This window comes from Phacochoerus africanus, chromosome 4, assembly GCF_016906955.1.
Source record: "Phacochoerus africanus isolate WHEZ1 chromosome 4, ROS_Pafr_v1, whole genome shotgun sequence".
Lineage (NCBI taxonomy): Eukaryota > Metazoa > Chordata > Mammalia > Artiodactyla > Suidae > Phacochoerus > Phacochoerus africanus.
Window position 1 is genome coordinate 103,431,801 of NC_062547.1, and position 14,174 is coordinate 103,445,974.

Below are 14,174 nucleotides of genomic sequence, written 5' to 3' on the forward strand. Positions count from 1 at the left end.
CAAACAGAGGCTTTTGTCTGTATTACTAAACATCTCATTTGCTAGTAAAGGAATTGCCAAAGCATGTTCTTTGTTTGCTGGGTTTATAATTGGATCTGTTACTTGAATCATTTCCACATGTGATTGCCCCGTGTTACCTGTCATGCTGCGTGTTTCTTTAGAAACCCCTGGGGCCCGATGATGCCATCGATGCCTTGTCATTAGACTTGACCTGCAGTTCTCCTACAGCTGATGGGAAGAAAACCGAGAAAGAGGTATTGTTTTTAATATAATGAAGGAAACTTGTTAGAAACCATCTCAAACTTGAAGACACCTTTTTAGTTCTGGTTATCACAATTTGATTCATACATTCCCTTCATCTCTAAGTCAAATCTTTTCTATTTTGTTTTTCAGAAATCTACTGGAGAGGTTTTGAAAGCTCAGTCTGTTGGGGTAATCAAAAGCGCTGCTGCTCCACCCCACGAGAAAAAAAGAAGGGTGGAAGAGGTATAAATCATTACTTCTTTGCAACAAAGCATGGTCCGCCTGACAGCAGATGCTTTCCTGAGGCTTATGGAGCTGATTCGGGAGAAGTCCGATTGTGCATCACACTTCATGAGTGTCTTTGCGCTCCTGGTCCTGTGTGGAGTAGTGAAACCAGTCAGGGTTCACTCGGTCATCTCCAGGCAGGCCTTCTCTTTCTGCAAATGCTTGTGGGTGATTTCAGCACACTTGTCTTGATTGTGGAGTAAGACTATCTCAAGATTCTACTGCTCAGAAGGGCAGGACCCCAGAGCAGCTGCACTCTTGCTTGGGGCATCAAATCTTCAACTTTCCTAAAGCATTTGAGCCCTGTGAATCACGAGGGGGCATTGTAGCTGCTTCTGTCCACTTCTCTTAGGCAGTCAGCTCTGCCTTGATCCTCGTGGATCCCAAAAGGTGACTCTGGGGGAAAAAAATAAAAGGAATGCCCTTCATGTGGCTCAGCAGTAACAAATTTGGCTAGTATGCATGAGGACACAAGTTTGATCCCTGGCCACTCAGTGGGTTAAGGATCTTGTATGAGCTGTGGCGTACGTCACAGAAGCAGCTCAGACCTGGCTTTGCTGTGGCTGGGGTGTAGGCTGGCAGCCGTAGCTCCAATTCAACCCCTGGCCTGGGAACTTCCAAATGCCTTGGGTGCGGCCCTAAAAAGACCAAAAAAAAAAGGGGTGTGTGTGTGGGGGGGGGGGTGACTCTGGGCTAGATGAGAAACCATGCCCCACCTGCAGATAATGTAAGCAGCAGTTTCTGTTGGTGCAGCTCTGCCTCTCGCTCCTGGCGTGGACAGTTTGTTTTTTATCTGGCTGGGGGAGCAGTGAGAGCACCACACCCCTGAGAGCGGGAGTTCCTACAGCCCTCAGCCAATGTGTCTTTGGAGAAGGCGGCAGTGGGGCCCACTTCAGACACTTCAGAGCTCTCTGCTTCCTGGGCTTCCTGTTGTGCTGAAGGACAGGGCTGTCTGAAGCCATTTTTTAGGGACACATTTTTAGAAAAAGAGAAACAGGATAGTGAAAGTTTACTTCTTGTAGCTTTTCTTTTTATATGAGTGTTTTATAATAAAGTTATTATAGTTACACTTCTAGCTTGCTAAATAAGAGGCAAAGTGTGCCCCTGAGAGCACTGTTACTATAGAAACGGGTCTGTCCTAGCCACAATTTTCATTCACTGGTAAGTTCTTTTTTCTTTCTCTCTTTTGCAAGGTTTCAAATAAAATTGCCTTTATAAAGTCTTTCCCCAGTCCACAGTTCATTCTTAGAGATTTAAAATTTGAATTTCACAAAGAGGTGAGCGGATTGTTTGGGCTGAGGAGATGTTTTCTCTTTGAATTTACAAAATTTATTTTTGCAGGACACGATGAGTGATCAAGCACTGGAGGCTTTGTCAGCTTCCCTGGGCAGCCGGAAGTCAGAACCCGAGCTTGACCTCAGCTCCATTAAGGAAATTGATGAGGTACTGACCTTGGAGTTCATGTACAAAGCCTGTTAGACTGCAGGTTGCAAGGTGACAAAACCAAAGGCATCATACATGTGTGGAATTCTTGCACCATTTTAATTTTATCAGAGATTTAAAGAGAATTGTTCTTGGTTCTGCCTTACTTTCTGGTAGTTAATTTAGCTATTTATTTCTGGGGAGTTAGCAAATTAGGAAGGATATTTGAGTGTTTATCGTATAAACCATCTAGAATTTTATTAATATTTAAAAGCAACACTAATCTCCCTTGCCAGTTATTAAGACACCAGACTAAACAAGATAACATAGAGGCAGTGGCCTCATGGGAAGCAGGTTTGTTTGCTCTGATGAAATTTGGAAATTTGTATTTTCAGAAGGGTTCCAGGTGCTTTTCTTTCTTTTCTTTCTTTATAAGGAGAGAGGGATATGGTTGCAGATAGGGTGGGAGATTATTTTATAGCTATGGGGAAAACTGTTGAAAACTGGTCTCAAATTAAAGTCAAGCAACAATTACTTTATAACTGGAGTTGCTATATGTTTATAGAGTATGGTAGTGGGGAGTGTTTATCTTATGACATGCCAAGACCTTACAGCCTTCTGAGCCAAAGCAAGCTTGTATTTGGTGAAAAGAAGTTTTCAGATTAAATTAACATTTAAAGAATTGCTCAATTGAGTCCTGGGCCAGGTGGTGAGTGGTGGTGCCAGGCAGAGGCGGGAGAGCAGAGAGCTGCCCCAGGGGGCACCCTTGGGAGGCTTTGTGGTGGAGGGACCCTCAGGAGCGCCAGCCTGTCAGCTCAGGGCAGGAGCTGGCCATTGTCGCTGTCACAATGCTGCTGCCTCTGCTGTCACTTCCTGTTCTGAGTCACTGGGGAAGTTGAGTCTCGGTGACTCCTAGCAACTCCCTGAGTCTGGGACCGTCCTGGTCCGACATGGGCCAGTTTCTCTCTTCGACTTTCTTTGAGGGCTCGCTGGGCACAGTGTGGCAGGACACGCTTTACGAAGGCGAACACAAGGGAGCGGGGGAAGTGGTCCTTGTCCTCCAGGACCAAGTAATGTATCGTAATGTATCAGGAGGAGGGGAAACTTTAGTTACTACACAATGCGAGGCGCACAATGTCTCAAGGAAAAGGGTGCTTCTGGCAGGATCTCAGGGGTCCACACCCAAGGGCTGTGTGGCAGCCACCCAGCCAGTGGCGCTTCTGCCTCAGGCTATTTCTAGAGAATTAGGGTGGTTTAATAAGATGGTAATTTGGGAGGGGCAAGTATAGACAAATCCCAAAACAAAAAGACTCGTAGATTGACTAAAATCTTACATTATTTATTAAGCAGTTTGTATTTAGGGATGCATATCAGTGTATTAAATTTCCTCTAGAAAATTGGCCAACTCCTAAAATTTGAGCAAAAAAGAACTTTTCTGCTCCTTCCATGAGTTTCTACTTTTCCACTCATTTCCACTAGTTTAATTATCTAAAATGTATAAAGAAGATCTTCCAATCCCTTGGGACCTTAAGCTGAATTTTCAGTATCTGTTGAATTCACTCTTCCTGGATGGTCTGATGTGATGGCTCATATAGTCAATGAGAGGCTGTAGGAGTCCATGGCCACTCCAGCATGCTCTGCACCAGATAATGCTTCAGAAAAGAGTTCCATGCCTGGTTGTCATTGTTATAATGTATCATAATGTAAGATATTTATTCTGTAGTGATGCCTCCTTATTCATCTCCCCTAGTCTGGTATTGTTTCAATTCAGGGGATGTTTGTTTTCACTTGCTACTAAATAGAAACCACAGAGTTTAAGGAATGTAAAGATAAAAGAGGAATAGAAAGGATCTAACTGTGCATGTGTGGCTCTCACTGACCACAAGTCCAAGTGGAGAGAACAGTCCTATACAGGTGACCCTTTCATAAAGACTGTTTATAGCTGGAGACCTCACAAATCCCTGAATTGAGGAGTGCCAGTATATAATAGGACTTCCTCTATATCCTGTAGAGGAATATAACCAGAATTTTTTTTTTTTAAAAATCCCTTCATCCCTTAATGATAATTATCTTTCTATAGAACAATAAAATTATTACTCCAAAGCCTAGAAGAGTATTTGGCTTATTAAAACGATTCAGGAGTTCCTGCTGTGGCACAGTGGGTTAAGAATCTGACTGCAGCAGCTCAGGTCATTGCAGAGGCATGAGTTCAATCCCCAGCCCAGCACATTGCCTTAAAAGATCCAGCATTGCTGCAGCTGTGGTGTAGGTTGCCGCTGTGGCTGGGATTGAGTCCCTAGTCCAGGAGCTTCCATATGCCATGGGTGTGGCCATAAAAAAAGTGTTCAATACACATTTTAAAATTAACCAATCAACTAAGCATTCAGTGGAGAACCATAGTCTTAGGCTGAGATGTAGATGGCCGTGATAGAGTGAGCTGAAATCAGCTAAGTACTTACCTCCACACATTCTTTTGTGCCAGGAGTTCCTTAGTTTGTGATTTAAATCCTTGCCTCGATATAGGTACAAATTATTAAGCTCCATGGAACTTTGCATTACTCAGCAGTAGTTTAAAATATAAATGTTATATCCTAGAAGCCAGAGATCTTCTATGGACCTGCGCTTTTATTTCTTCTGCGTTTGGTTGTTCATGCTTCAGTAGTCCAGTGACATCTTGGTGTTACCGAAGGGAGTTCCTTTAAAAGAAGTAAAACCACTTATCTGTGGATCAAGCCAAGATTGGCGATGGGCTGCTTCACGCTTTTCTGAATTGTTTTGGACATTCATGAGAATTGGTTGTTTTTTTCCCCCTTAAATAACGGCATCATTGAGTAAGACTGATGTCTTTAAAGCAATTGCAACTAACTTGTGCACTGTGTTTAACTTTCTTCAAAGGGTATTTTATTTACTTTTCTTTGGTGATCTTATAAATGAGTGAGCTAGATAAGGATTCTTAGTAGCCCCATTTTGCTGCTGAAGGAACCAAGCCAAAGAAGGTCTTAAGTGGTTTCGCAGGGTGATAGAGACCAGGCAGGGGCACCTCCCCAGAATTCCTGGCTGTGTTGTTTTCTCTGTCACCCTTCACTGCCTTCCTCCTAGCTGCTCGCAAGGTGCCTTAATCTGATTTGGTCTTCTCTAGGACACTCAGGGGGTATGCAGAGTGATGTCTTATTTTACATGTGTTATCCAAATGTGTTTTTTTTTTTCCTCCTCTTTCATCAGGCAAAAGCCAAAGAAGAGAAACTAAAGAAGTGTGGTGAAGATGACGAAACGGTCCCACCAGAGTATAGATTGAAACCAGCCATGGTACGTTGTCAGCTACGATGCATGACAGCAGCTCAGTCCGCTGTCTTCACATTACGTTTTGTCCTGTCTGTCCCGTGATGCTTAAGGACATTTCTGTCCTAGTTCAGATATTAACTCTGAAAACCCTGAACCCTTTATTCTGTGTCCTCTGTAGTGGGACACTTCAAAAGAGGGCTTTCTAAGTAGTGACGATGTGGTCATTAATTCAAGTGTTTCATCTGTTAACCATGCTTGATACAGATCTTTAACTTTAAAGGACGAATTTGGGAATCATATTTTCTCTATCAGCCATATGAATAGAAGCATATAGATCTTCTAAGTGATAGATAAATATACAGTGATTTACCAGCATCCTCAGTGAAAGGTGGTTTTGTCGTTATTGGTTTTGGTTTGATGTGAGGATGGTGGACTTATTCCTGTAATTATATGTATAGTTAAGCTTTGAAATAATACACATAAACAAATGATGGAAAATAGTTGTGATGCTTATGAATGCAAAGTTTCTCATTTTATAGGAACATTCTAAATTGTGAGTGTCCAAAAAGCTAAAACAGTTTTACAGAAATGAGACCTACAGAAACTAAAGCAGTTTTACAGAAATGAGACCTACCAAAAAGCTAAAACTGTTTTATAGGAACGAGATCTACCTCTTCACCCTGAATTGGAAAATGGAAACTTTTTTTTTTGTCTTTCATTGATGTCACTGCGTCTTTCTTGCCAAAGAACTTTTTTAAAAATTCTACTTCCCTGTCCCAAAAGATGGAAATTTCTTTTAAAGAAAAGTAATTGCATTATATTTAATAGCATTTAGTCTCTTGATTTTTCCAGTTCAACTCATTCTTCTGATACTTTATTAAAAATTAATTTGAAACAGAAACTCACTCAGGTACATGGGAAAAAATATCTCCTCATATCCTGAAATTCCTAAAACTTAATGTGATAAGAAAGAAAAATTTTCTATTTCGTTTTAAGTGAATTTTCAATTTTGTTTACAGGATAAAGATGGAAAACCACTCTTGCCAGAGGCTGAAGAAAAACCCAAGGTTAGGATGAGGTTTTTTTTCTGATACTTAAAAAACAATAGAACTATAAGGTATAAATTGAGACAATATTGGCAGAGACTTGCATGCCAGCCTAGTATTAAGAAGAGAGGAACTTCTGACAGCAACACTTGGATTCTATTTCTGACTCCTTTTTACATATTTTCCTGACTATTAGCCTCATGAATTATCCCTACATGGTTACAAGTTTCTAGGTAATGTTTATTGAATATTAGGAGCTGATGTCAGGAGGGTCCTTAAATTAGGTTTTTAGCACTTGGTTTGATCCCAATCACAGCACCAAAAGCTCTAATGATTCTGTACTGCCTTTATGTAATATGATGTTAACCAGCATAATTACCTGTCATGATGACACTAAGCAGCTATATTCAGTAGTCACTTACTGTGTGCCTGACACTGTGCTAAATGGTGTTCGTGTGCTACCGTTTTGAGTCCTTGCTGAATGAGGAGGGCACTACTATTATTCCCATTTTATAGATAAGGCAATTGAGACTTGAGTTCTGTTAATAACCCAAAGTCATACAGCCAGCGAGTAGCAAGGCCAGGAGTCAAAACTAGTCTGTTCAGCTTTGGGGTACAGCTTCTGGAGTACTTAACGTTTCATCATAGATTAGGGTCTGTAGAGATTTTGACTATTTACAGGAAGCCACTAAGTTCATTTCACCCAAAGAAATCAGGGATAGCAGAACTTTCCTGCCAAGATACCATGTAGTCAGAAGAAAGGAGTATGGGATCCTTGTTTCCTCTGACTTATTCATGAGGGAAGTCATTAGGAAGTAGAAAAATCAATCACATAAGAAAAAATTGTAATACAGGTCTCCATTGGAATGAGTGGGCAATTTTTTTTTTGTCTTTTTGCCTTTTCTTGAGCCACTCCAGCGGCATATGGAGGTTCCCAGGCTAGGAGTCTAATTGGAGCTGTAGCTGCCAGCCTACGCCAGAACCACAGCAACTCGGGATCCGAGCCACGTCTGCAACCTACACCACAGCTCACAGCAACACCGGATCCTTAACCCACTGAGCAAGGGCAGGGGTCGAACCCGCAACCTCATGGTTCCTAGTCGGATTCATTAACCACTGCGCCACGATGGGAACTCCCAGTGCAATTTTATTTGAGCAAAATTGCTGTGAAATTGAAGAATCAGAAAACCTTTCAACTAAATAAATCATTAACGTTTTTGTGGTGCTGAGGTGTTTGGTATTCCTTATTTGTTGCATGACATTTTTTTTCCTTTTTTTAAAGTGTTATTAAAGTGCAATTGATTTACAGTGCTAATTTCCACTGTTCAGCAAAGTGATTCTGTTACACATAGACACATATCCATTCTTTTACAGATTCTTTTCTCATCTAGGTTACCACAGAATATTGGGTAGAGTTCCCTGTGCTATACAGCAGGTCCGCATTGACCATCCGTTTCATATACAAGAGCGTGCATATGCCAGGCCCAGTCCCCTGATCCATTCTTCCCCACCACCTGTCCCTTTTGGTAAACCATAAGTTTGTTTGCAAAGACTGAATCTGTTTCTGTTTTGTAGATAACTTTGTTCGTATCATTTTTTAGATTCCACATGTAAGTGATAACATGAGATGTTTGTCTTTCATTGTCTGACTGACCTAGTATTGATGATGGTCCGTACATCTTGCTGCAAATGGCATTATTTCTTTTTTGGGGGGTGGCTGAGTAATACTCCATTGTATGTATGTACCACATCTTCTTTAATACACTCCTGTGTTAATAGACATTTAGGTTGCTTTCATGTCTTGGCTATTGTAAACAGTGCTACAGTGAACATTGGGGTGCCTGTTTCTTTTCAAATTATGGTTTTCTCCAGATAGATGCCCAGAAGTGGGATTGCTGGATCATATTGTAGTTCTATCTTTATTTATTTATTTAATTAATTTATTTTTTAAGATTTTGATTTTTTTTTCCTATTACAGTTGAGTTACAATGATAGTTCTATTTTTAATTTTTTGAGGAACCTCCATACTGTTTGCCACAGTGGTGGTACCAATTTACACTCCCACCAACAGTGTAGGAGGGTTCCCTTTTCTACTCTTGGTGGACTTTTTGATGATGGCCATTCTGGTTGGTTTGAGGTGATACCTCACTGTAGTTTTGATTTGAATTTCTCTAATAATTGGTGATGTTGAGCATCTTTTCATGGGTTTATTGTCATTTGTGTGCTTCTTTGGAGAAATGTCTGTTTAGATCTTCTGGCCATTTTTCTTTGCATGTTTTGGGTTTTTTTGATGTTGAGCTGCATGAGTTTTTTGTATATTTTGGAGATTAATTCCTTGTCAGTTGTTTGCAAATATGTTCTCCCATTCTTTGGGTTGTCTTTTGTTTATGGTTTCCTTTGCTGTGCAAAAGATTTTAAGTTTAATTAGGTCTCATTTGTTTATTTTTATTTTCATTACTCTAGGAGGTGGATCTGAGAAGATTTTGCTGCAGTTTACATGAAAGAGAGTTCTGTCTATGTTTTCCTCTAGGAATTTTATGTATCTGGTCTTACATTTAGGTCTTTAATCCATTTTGAGTTTATTTTTGTATATGGTTTAGAGAGTGTCCTAATTTCATTCTTTTACATGTAGTGGTACAGTTTTCCCAGCACCACTTATTGAAGAGACTTTCCACTTCTCTCCATTGTATATTCTTGCCTCCTTTGTCATAGATTATTTGACCATAGGTTCATGGGTTTATTTCTGGGTTTTCTGTCCTATTCCATTGATCTATATATCTGTCTTTATGCTAGTACCATATTGTTTTGATGACTGTAGCTCTGTAGTATAGTCTGAAGTTAGCCTTATTCCTCCAGCTCTCTCTTTCTTTCTCAGGATTGCTTTGGCTATTCAGGGCTTTTTGTGTTTCCGTACAAATTAACTCTTCTCTAAACATTTGATAGAATTCACCTGTGAAGCCATCCAGCCCTGGAGTTTGTTTTTTTTTTTTTTTCCTTTACTATAGTTGATTTACAGTGTTCTGTCAATTTCTGCTATAAAGCAAATTGGCATATATATTCTTTTTCTCACATTATCCTCCATCCAGTCCTGGATTTAGTTTGTTGGAAGTTTTTAAATTATAGTTTCAATTTCAATATAATTGAAATGACCAATATGTGAGTGGTCATATTTTCTATTTCTTCCTTGGTCATTCCTGGAAGATTGTATCTTTCTAAGAATTTGCCTATTTCTTCTATGTTATCCATTTATTGGCATATAGTTGCTTATAGTAGTCTCTTCTGGCCCTTTCTATTTCCATGGTGTCAGTTGTAACTTCTTTCTCATTTTGAAATGTATTGATTTGAGCCCTCTCCCTTTCTTTTCTTGATGAGTCTGGCTAAAGGTTTATTTTCCCTGGGACCCAGTGCACATGCAATCCTGTGTGTGCCCTCCAAGAATGGAGTCTCTGTTTCCCTCAGTCCTCTAGATCTCCCCACTGGCCTTCAACACCTAATGCTCTAGGAGCTCCTCCTCCCAATGCCAGACCCCCAGGCTGAGGAATCCAGTGTGAGGTTCAGAACTCTTACTCCTGTGGGAGAGTCTCCGAGAAATACGGTTAGTTTCCAGTTTGTGAGTCACCCACCCAGCAGCAATGGGGTTTGCTTATGTCACAAAAGCTTATGTCCTACTGTCTCTTTGTGTTTTCATTTTTGTATTTGGGTGTAGGATATCTTTTTTGGTAGTTTCAAGTGTATTTTGTGTTTCCAGTTTGTGTAGTCTTTTTTGGTAGTTTCAAGTCTATTTTGTGTTTCCAGTTTGTGTATCTTTTTTGGTAGTTTCCAGTTGGTGTATCTTTTTTGGTAGTTTCCAGTTGGTGTATCTTTTTTGGTAGTGTCAAGTCTATTTTGTGTTTCCAGTTTATGAGTCACCCACCCAGCAGCAATGGGGTTTGCTTATGTCACAAAAGCTTATGTCCTACTGTCTCTTTGTGTTTTAATTTTTGTATTTGGGTGTAGGATATCTTTTTTGATAATTTCAAGTCTATTTTGTCAGTGGTTGTTCAGCAGTTGGTTGTGGTTTTGCTGTTTTCGTGAAAGGAAATGAGCTTGAGTCCTTCTACTCCACCATCTTGTCTCCAGCCCCAATGCTGGAATATTTGCTTTTTTTTTGTGCTTCATCTAGTTCCACTTTCTCATATGGTACTGCAGGCAGAGGACTTGCACCTGGCACTTCAGACCAAAGTTCCTCTTATGAAGTGGCTGCGCCAACACCTCAGCTCATCAGGCCGAGGCAGAAGCCTGTAGCATGACAAAATGAAACACATGCCCTGGATAAATTAGCTTTTGATTTTAGATCCTAAAGTATGACCTCACATATGTTAACCAGAAAACTTTCTTTGCTGAGAGCTTCTTTTATCAAAATAAAAATAATTCTCTTCACATTATATAACATTTCTTATATTACAGCCCCTGAGTGAATCAGAACTCATTGATGAACTTTCAGAAGATTTTGACCAGTCTAAGCGTAAAGAAAAACAATCTAAGCCAACTGAAAAAACAAAAGTATGTTTCTAAAAATGAAAGATTTCTAGTTTTGGTTGTTGCCTTTTAAATGTTTTTCTATCATCTTAAAAATGTTGAGACTAAAACTATTTTAACATGATGTGGCCCGTTATGCCATTTTTCTTTTTTTTACATGCAATTTTCATCCTGCCTATTTCTGGATGTGCTTTCTTTTCCCAAGTTAACCCTGATATTCTTGCAGTTTAAGTCCTGTAATTACTCCTTCAGGAAAGCATTCACACCCATGCTTTTCTTTCCAGTCCTGCTTCTGTAACTGACTTAAAGTTGTCATCACCCTTCACCTCAAAATGGCCGTGGCCTCTATCTTTGATCTCCTTCTGGCCCATCCTGTGTGTCCACCAGCATTATTGTTTCTCAAGCATGTTTGTAGCCATAGTATTCCCCTGCTCCTGCCCTCAGGAGATTTTCATTCCCTATAAAATGAAACTTCCTGCTCATCTGTTTAGAACCCAGCTTCCTTTCCTGTCAAGATGTGTCCCCTCATCCCTAAATTATGACAGTAAGTGCTTGTGTGTCTCTATGGCTTTTCTCATGTGGTTCCTTCTGCCTGGAATAACCTTCTCTCTAAATTCTAGATCAACTAAAATCTTAGTCATCCCTTTAAGGCCCTGCTAAAATATGACCTTTGTCTCCTGCATTTGACATCCCAAACCTTACCACCCTTCCAACTCTTATTAAGCAAATTACAACACACCAGGGGGCTGCCTGTCATGCTTTCTTTGTATATCCCTGTTAAGGCATTTGTTACAAAGCAGGTCTTGTTTGCCTTGTGTTCTCCAACATTTATACATATTTTTAAATAGTAAGTTCCTTGAAAGAAGTGTTCATGTTGTATTCTAACATTTATACATATTATTTATTTATTTACTTATTTATTTATTTTTTTGTCTTTTTGTCTTTTCTAGCGCCACATCTACAGCATATGGAGGTTCCCAGGCTAGGGGTCGAATCAGAACTTTAGCCTCCAGCCTATGCTAGAGCCACAACAATGCGGGATCCGAGCCACTTCTGCGACCTATACTACAGCTCACGGCAACACCAGATCCTTAACCCACTGAACGAGGCCAGGGAACAAACCTGCATCCTAATGTTTCCTAGTCAGATTGGTTAACCACTGAGCCATGATGGGAACTCCTATACATATTTTTAAATAGCAAGTTCCTTGAAAGAAGTGTTCATGCACTATTAATTATATCTGCGGAGCAGCTTTGCATATAGAATAGGCTTCCATAAATGTCTAAATTAAAAGCAATCACTCTTTTTTTTTATCTTTTTTTTTTTTTAGGGCTGCACCTGCAGCATATGGAGGTTCCCAGGCTAGGGATCTAATCAGAGCTACAGCTGCTGGTCTACACCATAGCCACAGCCACGTGGAATCTGAGCCGAGTCTGTGACCTACACCCCAGATCACGGCAATGCCGGATCCTTAACCCACTGAGCGAGGCCAGGGATCGAACCCGCAACCTTATGGTTCCTAGTTGGATTTGTTTCTGCTGCACCACAACAGAAACTCCAAGCAATCACTCTTGAAATTTGAAATTTCAAAAGCAATCACGTTTGAAAAGTTTTAAATTTCACTGTTGGACAAAATAGCACAGTGATTCTCCAACTTTAGCATTCATCAGGATGACCTAGAGGGTGTGTCAAATCACAGCTGGCTTTTCCCCACACCCAGAATTCCTCATTTAGTATGTTAGGATGGAGCCCAAGAATTTGCATTTCTAACAAGTTTCTTTGTAGTTCTGAGGCTGCTGGTCCAGGGACCTCACTTTTAGAACCCCTGGGATAGTCTTAATACCTTGCATTTGTGCATCACTATTTACAATTTACAAGGTTCTCTGAGATTTATAAAACTGATGTATTTAAATAAATACTATATTGCATTATATGGTTGGTATATTATTGTTATATATTATATGATGGCAAATAATATAAATAACAATAAATAGAAATTAAGCTTGCTGTATTACCAGGTAGTGTGCAAAGCACTTAGCATGCTTTATCTCATTAAAAGCCCTTATCAACCCTTGAAATGTAGGTACTATTGTTATTCTCATTTTGCGGATGTGGAGACTGTGTCTCAGAAGTAACCTACCTACCTATGGTAAGAGGTGAAACCCAGTTGAAGTAGTGGTAGCTCAAGAGTTTTAATGTGGCCCTGACTTATATACTTACTCACAATCCTTAAGCATTCAAGAAAAATCATGTTCATAGCATGTAGTATAGCAGAGTGCATTGTTAGTCCACTTGTTGTTCAGTTTTTACTAACCAGATACTTCCAAAAGTTTGTCATCATACCTGCTTTCTTTCCACAGGAGTCTCAGGCCACTGCCCCTACTCCTGTGGGAGAGGCCGTGTCTCGGACCTCCTTGTGCTGTGTGCAGTCGGCACCCCCAAAGCCAGCTACGGTGAGTGATCCTCTGGGCACAGACGGATGTCTTGTTCAGAATGTAATGTTCTTCCTCAGCTGCCCTCCCTGCTGTGTGGTACCACCCTATTACTTTATTCTAACAAATAAAAATTAAATCTTAGAAAGCTATATCATCCTCCATCCTTCAAACTAAAGGGAGGAGCTAGAAATGCAGGCCAAGTTTAAAATTTGAATTCACCTACTGCAATCTGTTATTATTTATTTACTTGTTTGTTTATTTATTTTGACGGCCGCACCTGTGGCATGTGGAAGTTCCCCAGATAGGGGTTGAATCTGAGCCGGAGCTGCAGGCCTACACCACAGCTGCAACAAATGCTAGATCCTTAACCCACTGAGCAAGGCCAGGGATCGACCCCACGTCCTTACGGACACTATGTCGAGTTCTTAACCCACTGAGCCCCAACAGGAACTCCTGTGTTTCTTGTTTTTGTCTTTACTTTCTGAGATTCTTTCTAGTTGCTCAGCTGTGGTGGATAATTTTCACCTGCTGGTGTCTTTCAAGCCGATCGGGAGTCCCACAAACAGCTCGATGCTACTTTTTACTGGCTCTCTTGGTGGAATAATGTGCACCTTCATCATTATCTCCTCCCTTCTCCCACGCGAGGGGAGGGCAGATGGACTCACGTCCTCTCCTTTTCCTTCCTCTCTTGCCCCTCTCTCACTTGACAGTTGTCATGTGAAGTGATAAGTAACTAGAGAATCTCTTTTCTTTTGAATTCAGTGAGGTTTGTTTCCATTAGTAGATAGAATCTGACTCAGAGAATAACAGCCGGTAGAACTAAGTTTCTTTAGTATAGACTTAGTGAATCAACATTCTGAATAACTAACCTCTCCTCGCTGCTCTGCCATATCTTCTCATTAAATTTGCCCAAGGACACTCATCTTTTTTGATCATCTCTCTC

General features: G+C 40.4%; 1 protein-coding gene across 14 annotated transcripts in view; it reads left to right on the plus strand.

Annotated features, from left to right (window-relative positions):
* CAST (calpastatin) overlaps window positions 1–14,174 on the plus strand; it is a 124,129-nt gene that overhangs the window by 82,940 nt on the left and 27,015 nt on the right. For 13 of the 14 annotated variants that reach the window (XM_047778341.1, XM_047778344.1, XM_047778343.1 and 10 more), the window contains 7 exons: window positions 162–254; window positions 394–486; window positions 1,870–1,971; window positions 5,173–5,256; window positions 6,252–6,299; window positions 10,725–10,820; window positions 13,157–13,249. In XM_047778341.1, coding sequence (XP_047634297.1) covers window positions 162–254; window positions 394–486; window positions 1,870–1,971; window positions 5,173–5,256; window positions 6,252–6,299; window positions 10,725–10,820; window positions 13,157–13,249 — 609 coding nt within the window. The remainder of the gene's footprint in view (window positions 1–161; window positions 255–393; window positions 487–1,869; window positions 1,972–5,172; window positions 5,257–6,251; window positions 6,300–10,724; window positions 10,821–13,156; window positions 13,250–14,174) is intronic. The other variant, XM_047778340.1, reaches the window with a different exon arrangement.